At 39.0% G+C, this 8,571-nt stretch overlaps 1 protein-coding gene across 6 annotated transcripts in view; it reads right to left on the bottom strand.

Moving 5' to 3' along the window:
* Positions 1-239: 239 nt before the first annotated feature.
* The window catches only part of ALPK1 (alpha kinase 1), a 126,305-nt gene continuing 117,973 nt past the window's right edge, over positions 240-8,571 (bottom strand). For 4 of the 6 annotated variants that reach the window (XM_049631048.1, XM_049631047.1, XM_049631049.1 and 1 more), the window contains 3 exons: positions 4,736-4,898; positions 3,329-3,515; positions 240-816 (listed from right to left, as the gene is read on the bottom strand). In XM_049631048.1, the coding sequence (XP_049487005.1) occupies positions 617-816; positions 3,329-3,515; positions 4,736-4,898 (550 nt within the window). In that variant the 3' untranslated portion in view covers positions 240-616. Of the gene's footprint in view, positions 817-3,328; positions 3,516-4,735; positions 4,899-8,571 lie in introns of those variants that run through there. The other 2 variants (XM_049631052.1, XM_049631051.1) reach the window with 2 other exon arrangements.

Below are 8,571 nucleotides of genomic sequence, written 5' to 3'. Positions count from 1 at the left end.
ATGGTCAGGAGGATCTACATATGACATGCAACCTAGGAGCCATAAAATAAAATATTAATGAATTCAACTGTATTAAACAAATTCTGCATGGAAGAAAAAGTTTCATATGAAGTCAAATGTCACATGACAAAGAGAAAAAAACCATAACTTCTATCACAATGTCCTGAATTCTTTAATATGTACAGAGAACTCCTAAATATTGCAATAAGAAAAACACTCATGGTATCAGCATTGATAGTGACAAAAAACTCCAAAATCTCAATGGCTTAAACACAAAAGTTTATTTCTCATCTGTTTTGTGTCCATGATGGGTCACTTGGGGGCTTTTTCCGTGTTGCCCTCATTGTAGGACTTATGCCGATAAGCAGCTGTCTCCTGACATATTCTTGGTAATTGTGGCAGAAGTAACTCCATAACAAGTCACACTGGCAATTAAATATGGGTCTGAAATGGATAGTCACTAATTCCTCTCACAAGTCATTGGCCAGAAGTAGTCCCACAGCCCTGCCTAAGTCTGAGGGGACCAGGCTTCACGATACTGTGTGTGCCTGGGGGAAGAGGAAGACCCAGCTCCCGTGAGTGGCACCAAGCCCATCCCATTACCAAGCCAGATAGTCTATGACTTATTTGGTTTCTCAGCTGGAGGTCTTGTCAAAGAAAGACGATGGCATATTTCATTACATTTCAAATGCTGGTGATTAAAGAAGTAAAAAATTCCCTTCTTTCCAAAATTGGTAGTGACATCGTTCTGATCAAGAGAGTGAATCTGGGGATCTGTCAGATAGATAAGCCCTTTTCCATTACTAGTCACCCAACCTAAAAGAGAAATAAATATGTATGAGAATTAAATCCTCTACAAATGTCAGTAATGTGTTTCAGAGAAATAAAATGTATATGCTTAAAGAGATATTTTAAAAACCTGGTCATAATGATTTACTTCTAATAAATTTCTGCTAAGGGATTTGGTATTGCATACTCCAATAATTGGTTTAAAAAGGGAAACTAAATGCTGAGTAATTAAGTTTGTCAGCTATGACATACCTAGATCACCAATTTTCAAGGAATTAGAGAGCAGTAAAATGCACTTAGTTTAATTACTAAGATCACAATATATTGAATATTTATTTCATGATGCATAAGTTTATTTAGTGCCTAACTCATTAATTCATATATTCATCTGTTCATTTAACAAATACTTATTGAGTATACACACTGTACAAGACACTGTTTTGAGTACTGGGGATTTAGCAATGAATGAGTGAGTCAAGAATTCCTACACTTGGGGTGCCTGGGTGGCTCAGTTTGGTGAGTGGCTGACTCTTGATTTTGGCTCAGGTCATGATCCCAGGGTTGTGTGATGGAGCCCTGAGTTAGGCTTCGCACTGGGTGTGGAGCCTCCTTAAGATTCTGTCTCTCAGGGCCCCTGGGTGTGTCGGTCGGTAGGTCGGTAGGTTAAGGGTCAGACTTCAGCTCAGGTCATGATCTCACTGCTCATGAATTCAAGCCCCACATAGAGCTCTGTGCTGACAGCTCGGAGCCTGGAGCCTGCTTTGGATTCTGTGTCTCCCTCTCTCTCTGCCCCTCCCCCGCTCATGCTCTGTCTGTCTCTCTCTCAAAAATAAATAAACATTAAAAAAATTTTAAGATTCTCTCTCTCTCTCCCTCTCTCCCTTCCCCACTCATGCACATGCACTCTCTTTCTCTTTCTCAAAAAAAAAAAAAAAAACCCAATAAAAAATATCCCTACACTCATTAAGCTAATATTCTGGTGAAGTGGGACAGATTAAGAAGCAATATAAGTAAGTAAAATATATAATATGGCAGAGAGTGATGACAAATGCTACAGAAGGGGAGTAGACAAAATCTTGGGGAATGGTCATAGAATCATTATTAAAAATAATTATAATAAACCTCATTTATCATTTAAATGAAGTGAAGAGTATTGGCTCTTATATCAGTATAATAGTTCTGATAAATAAAATAATAGATGAACTGAAACAATTAAAATATAAATGCAGAAAATTTTTAAAAAGTCAGATTTTTGTACACACAACTTTCTGTTCCATAATGATCACCATTTATGAAACCCAGTATCACACTTGTAATAAGGGTAAAGGGCTGAAGAAATGAAAGAGTGGAAAGATTTTCACATATTAAAACATGCAATATTAAAAAACCTACATCACTCAAATACACTTAAGTGAAATTTTAAAAAGCTGTTGTGGATTTGCTCTAGAATTAAGCCCAACAGAATGTGAGGCAGATCTTCTCACTGATTATGTATTACTCTAGACACTGGTAGAAGCTTTACACATTTTTTTTTTCAGACAGCACTTGCTACATATAGTAAAATCAATTTATTAAATTTATTTATTTATTTTTAAGTTTATTTCTTTTGAGAGAGAGAGAGAGAGAGAACAAGTGGGGAAGGGACAGAGAGAAAAGGAGAGGGAGAGAATTCCAAGCAGGCTCTGCACAATCAGCACAGAGCCCGATATAGGGCTTGAACTCACGAACCATGAGATCCCGACGTGAGCCGAAATCAAGAGTCAGATGCTCTTTATCCACAGGATACAGGTGTGCTGTTTTGAAGGGACACATGCACCCCCATGTTTATAGCAGCACTATCAACAATAGCCAAAGTATGGAATGAGCCCAAATATCTATGGATGGATGAATGGATAAAGAAGATGTGGTATGTGTGTGTGTATATACACACACCACCCCCCCCCCCACACACATACACATTGGAATATTACTCGGCAATCAAAAAGAATGAAATCTTGCCATTTGCAACTATGTGGATGGAACTGGAGGGTATTATGCTAAGTGAAATTAGTCAATCAGAGAAAGGCAAAAATCATATGACTTCACTCATATGAGGACTTTAAGAGACAACACAGATGAACATAAGGGAAGGGAAACAAAAAGAATATAAAAACAGGGAGGGAGACAAGACAGAAGAGACTCATAAATATGGAGAACAAACTGAGGGTTACTGGAGGGGTTGTGGCAGGGGAGATGGGCTAAATGGGTAAGAGGCACTAAGGAACCTATTCCTGAAATCATTGTTGCACTATATGCTAACTAATTTGGATGTAAATTTTAAAAAAATAAAAAAATAAAATTAAAAAAACTAAGAAAAAAAGTCAGATGCTCAACCGACTGAGCCACCCAGGCACCCCATAAAATCGATTAATTTAATTACACATAGTAGTCTAGGCACTGAACAAACTATTAAATAATGACTGGAAGAGCTAGTTACAAGATCTCATATTTACATATGAATAACACTAAAAGTAAAAAAATAATCCCCAATTTCACATACCTTGTAAATCGACCACAACATCTCTATGATTAGAAAACTCGTAGGAAAAATGGCCATATGCCAAGCCATATTCTGTAGCTTTGTATTCTGTTTTAACCACTTTCGCATTATTTGATAATTTTACAAATTCTCCCAGGATATAAGGTTCCACACTTATACATCCCTTTATTGTCTTGCCTTCCAAAATCTGAAAAATAGAAATGGGAGACAATATATCACAATGGCTAGGAAGGCTGCAGGCTCTGGGGTCCAGTAGACCTCACTTTGAACCCAGGCTTTGCCACTTAGGAGCTTTGTTATAGATTTTGGTTTGCTCGCTTGTAAATCAGGTATTATAATAATAGCCACTATAGGAGTGTTAAAAAAATTATATGAGGAAAAATGTATGTAGGGTGGTTAACACATTATGTGATATATAAGAGAACCTAAAATTATTATTATTCTTCAAAATGCTCACATAAAAATGAGGTCATGATGGGACCTACCCCAGGGAGCTAGCCCATTAGGATATGTGGATAGATCATGTGCTGGGACGCGGGACTGGAATGTCAGCTAAGCGTTTGTGTGTATCATCTATTTTGCAGAGTTGTTTCAAAGGTTAATGTGTTAAATGTCTGGCATAGTGCTTGACATAAAGAAAGTGAAAAATGGATGATAGCTATTATTAGTGGTAATAGAATATGGGTCTAAAAATGTCTCTGGCCAAAGTAAAACAAAATCCTTTAGGTGTGAATGAGCTAAGGATTTGATATAGTTGGGGAGGCAGAATATTCTTGATCCAAATAAGAGAAAAGTCAGTGGAGGCGGATTGTTGCCTGTCTATATTTAAAGAGATATCTTAGTGAAAACACATTGGTCTCGATGGCCCCAGAAGGTAGAGCTGTAATTCACAGGTAGAATTCAGAGGAAGACAGATTTGGGCTAAATCTAAGAGCTTTCTAACAACTAGAATTATTTGAAAGTGAAAAGGTAATAATTATTTGTCCTTACTAAGGTGTTTAAGCTATGACTTAGTAATCACTTGGTCACAAGGGGTGGGGTCCAACAGATGTGAAACAGGGAATGAATGCTTCGTGCTGAGGGAATAATTTGTACTACATATGATCTTCAGGGTCCTTCTTCTCTCGTTGAAAGTACAGACAGTACACAAAGAAAGGATACTACAAATGCCAACTTGACCATGTATGCGGACCAGATACCAGAATTAACAGAGTGATTTGGGAGATCCAAGATCCAAATTGTATATTCAGGGTAGAGAGGGTCTTAGTTCTGACATGTCTAAGTGGATAAAGCAGATGAAGTAGATGAAGGAGTCTGGTAACTGAGTTTACTGGATTTTACCAGAAATCTCACCTGACATATATTTACAGGCCTGTTTAAGCAAACCGTTACTCCCTTTAATCTCACCAGTAATACTGTGGATGGGATATAGAATATCTGTGTTGGGATCTTTTGTTCATAAAGCCTCTTGTTAAATTCTGTCACGTAGTGCTGTGCGGTCATTTGCCGTTCCACATCAGCGAAGTGGTGCCAGAGTCCCTTCTGCTCCTTATATTCTTTCCCAACATATCTATGACCAGAGGAAAAAAATACAAAAAGAAATGCAAAAGTGATCCTACCATAGAGTAAGAGATCAAAGACAAAAGAAGATACACAAAACTGCTTGAAAGATGTTACTCTTTCTCTACCTTAGGCAGTCAGTATTATCTTGAATTCTCCTATGACTCAAATAATCTTGTGAGAGCCTCCTGAACAACAGAACATAATTCATGCTAGCTGACTGTGATGGTTAATTCTATGTGCCACCTTCACTTGGACATAAGGTGCCCAGATACTTGATCAACCGTTATTATGGGTGTTTTTGTGAGGTTGTTTTGGGATGAATTTCACAGTTAAATCAATGGACTGAGTAAAGCAGATTGCTCCCCCTAATGTGGATAGGCCCAATCCAATCAGCTGAAGGACCAAATAGCAAAAGACTGACCTTCTCCCAAGATAGACATTCCTCTTGCCAAACTGCCTTTGAGCTGGACATGGGTCTTTCCTGCCTTTGGACTTGAAGGGAAACATTGGCTCTTCCTGGGTCTTCAGCCTGTTGGCCTTGGCAACTACACCATTCGTTGTCCTGGGTCTCCACCTTGCCAACTACACATTTTGAGATTTTCCTGCCTCTATAATCATGCAAGCCAATTTCTGACAATAACTCTCGTCTATATATGTTTGCATCTTCTTGGCTCTGTTTTTCTGAAGAACCCTGTCTGATACACTGATCCAGGATAATACTGATTATAGAGAAAATCTCCCCTTAACGAATCAGCCTGCCAGGCTTCCTTGGTAACCAAGGGAGCCAGGATGGGCACCAGAAAGTGCAGACTCTGCAACCAGATCTTTTACTACCTGCAGCGTGGTCTTAAACAGGCTAACTAAACAATCTGAAGCCTTCCTCTATCCCTTCCCCTTGCGAGTCCTTTATCTCTACAAATATTTGTTTGCATCATCACCTATTATGTGGATAGCATTGTGCTAGCCAGACCTGAGTGTTTCAAAGGAAGTATGAAATATGTATATTTCAAGGACTTAGGCATACTTGGAGACAAAATAAATGAGGCAGTAAATGATTAAGTGTTGAAAGGAGCAAGAAGTAACTATCACACTTTACTGCGGTTTATATTTGCTATACGTTGGTGTGAATTCATGAGTAATTCACACGCGTCCAGAGCGACCTCCAAAAATCAAAGGGAACGGTTAAGAGTTATAGGCCTCAACTAGAGAAAACTCTCTCCAGAAGTTTCTGAGTCCAATAAGATAATGAAATCCACGTTGGCTGCAGTTTTGGCCATTCAGCCTCCTGGGGATCAGAAAAGAAACCTGACAGGGGTGGCTGCAGAGGAGGAACCCACATGGCATCAGAAAGCAGGCTGCAGGGGACCAGCTGTCCTAATAGAGGTATTCCGTCAGTGCCGTGAGCATTTCTGCTATGGACGGACCTCTGGGCTGCAAGAACTTTGAACCAGTTTGGAACTTTGAGCAAACCTTGGTACAGGATCATTTCCCAAGCATTCTGTCAGAGGACCTCCAGTGCTAGGCACAGGATCATCAATCTGGGAATGTAGACCCATTCTTTCTGGCATCTTATGCCATTTTGCTGGGGTCATTTTGCTTCAGTAAAGATTTGTTAGTAGTAAACTCTTTTTTCTTTGACTGCTTTTTAAGATTGTTTCTTTGTCCTTGGTGTTCTGAAGTTTGACTACAATGTGGCTAGAAGTGGATTTATGATTGTCTCCCTTCCTCCTTCCTTCCTTCCTCCCCTCCTCTCTTCTAGTTTTTTCCCTCATTCCTTTTCTATCCTGCTTAGGATTCATTGTGATTCCTGTATTTGAAGATTAATGGGTTTTGGCAATTCTGGAAAATCATCAGATATTATCTATTCAAATAGATATTTGCTTTCTTATCTTTTTCTGATCAGACATATATTGTACCCTCTCATTCCATCTTCCATGTTTCTTATTCTCTTTTATTTCCCATCTCAGATCCTCCTATGATGCATCCTGGTGTATTAGCTTCTTAGGGCTGCTGCAACCAAGTGCCATAGATTGGGTGACTTACACAACAGAAATAGATTCTCTCACAGTTCTGGAGCCTAGAAGTCCAAGATCAAGCTATCAGCAGGGTCATGTTCCCTCTGAAGGCACTAGGGAAGAATGTTTTCCAGTCCTCCCTCCTGGCTTCTGGTGGTTCCTGCCTTATGGCAACAATAACTACAATTTCATATGCATTCTCCTTGTGTGCATATCTCTCTCTTGTTTTTTTAATGTTTATTTATTTTTGAGAGATAGAGAGACAGAGTGTGAGTAGGAAGGGGCAAAGAAAGAGAGAGACACAGAATCGGAAGCAGGATCCAGGCCCTGAGCTGTCAGCTCAGAGCCCAACGTGGGGCTCCAACTCACCAACTGCAAAATCATGACCTGAGCCAAAGTTGAATGTTTACCTGACTGAGCCATCCAGGCACCTCCAAGTGCATGTCTCTCTTTAAATTTCCTTTTTAGAGGGGTGCCTGGGTCCCTTCTGTCCCCCTCTCTCTCTGCCCCTCATGTGTGCAGGTACATGCACATTCTCTCTTTCTCAAAAATAAATGAACATTAAAAAAATACATTTCTTTTTTATAAGGATACCAATCATAGTGGACGAAGGGCCCACTCTACTCCAGTACGACTTCATCTTAACTAATTAATCTGCAATGACTCTATTTCAGTAAGATCCTAGTCTGAGTACAAGGGGTTAGGGCTTCAACATATAAATCTGAGGCTGAGGGCACACAGCTGTTAAAAAATCATTCAACCCATAACACACGGCTCCATCATTGGATGCAAGTTTCTTAACATCTCTGTACCTCAGTTCCCTCATCTGTAAAATGGGGATAATAATATTAACCTCATAGGGTTTTGTGATGATTGATTAGATTAGTATAAAAATGACTTAAAATGAGGGTTGGCAAATATATACTTGGTAAATATATTTATTCTTTCTACTATTATTATCATCAACAACCTTTTCAAGAAATGTACTTCCACTTTTTAAGCATCACCCAATTTCTCTCTCTTTTACTTCCTCTCTTCCTACTTATTTCTTAAATTATTTGGATTTGGATAAAGAACAGGGTTCACCTTAAAATTCTTGGCTGATAGGTCTTTTCCAACACACAGATGATATAAAAGTAGGCCTCAGACTCCACGGGGAAAAATAGTAACATGGTTACTAATTTTTCAAGTAAGTTTTTGCTTAAAGTTGTTGTCAAGAACTAAGGCCAAATTAAAAATTTTCCAGGTGTTTACCTCAATGGGGTGAGTATTTTTTTAAGAAAACTTTTTCCTTGAGGACGTATCCATTCCTGAATCCTTGCTCTATATGGATGGATGGTATCTAAACTCACTCCCTTCCATGTGTAATTTTTATCACTAGCTGCCATCTCATCCTACCCCACTCAAAACTTGTACAGAGTGTCCTAGGGGCTCAGTATACATTTATATCCCTGGATATGCTTCATATCTGTAGGCTCAAAGGATTTTCCTACCTTTTTTGCAGGCTCATTTATTACTTATAAGTGGGGCTTTTGTAGTTTAACTAGATTTTTTTGTCAGCATTTGTTAGTGGGAGCGCTTAAGGCTCTCTGTCCTGCCACATGGTCAGAAACTCCATTTTCTTATCTGTACGATGGGGATAATAATGTTTCCCTGATAGGTTTG

The sequence above is a fragment of the Panthera uncia genome, chromosome B1 (genome assembly GCF_023721935.1).
Source record: "Panthera uncia isolate 11264 chromosome B1, Puncia_PCG_1.0, whole genome shotgun sequence".
NCBI lineage: Eukaryota > Metazoa > Chordata > Mammalia > Carnivora > Felidae > Panthera > Panthera uncia.
Note: the sequence above shows the minus strand (reverse complement) of the source record. Positions and strands in the feature narration are given on the sequence as shown.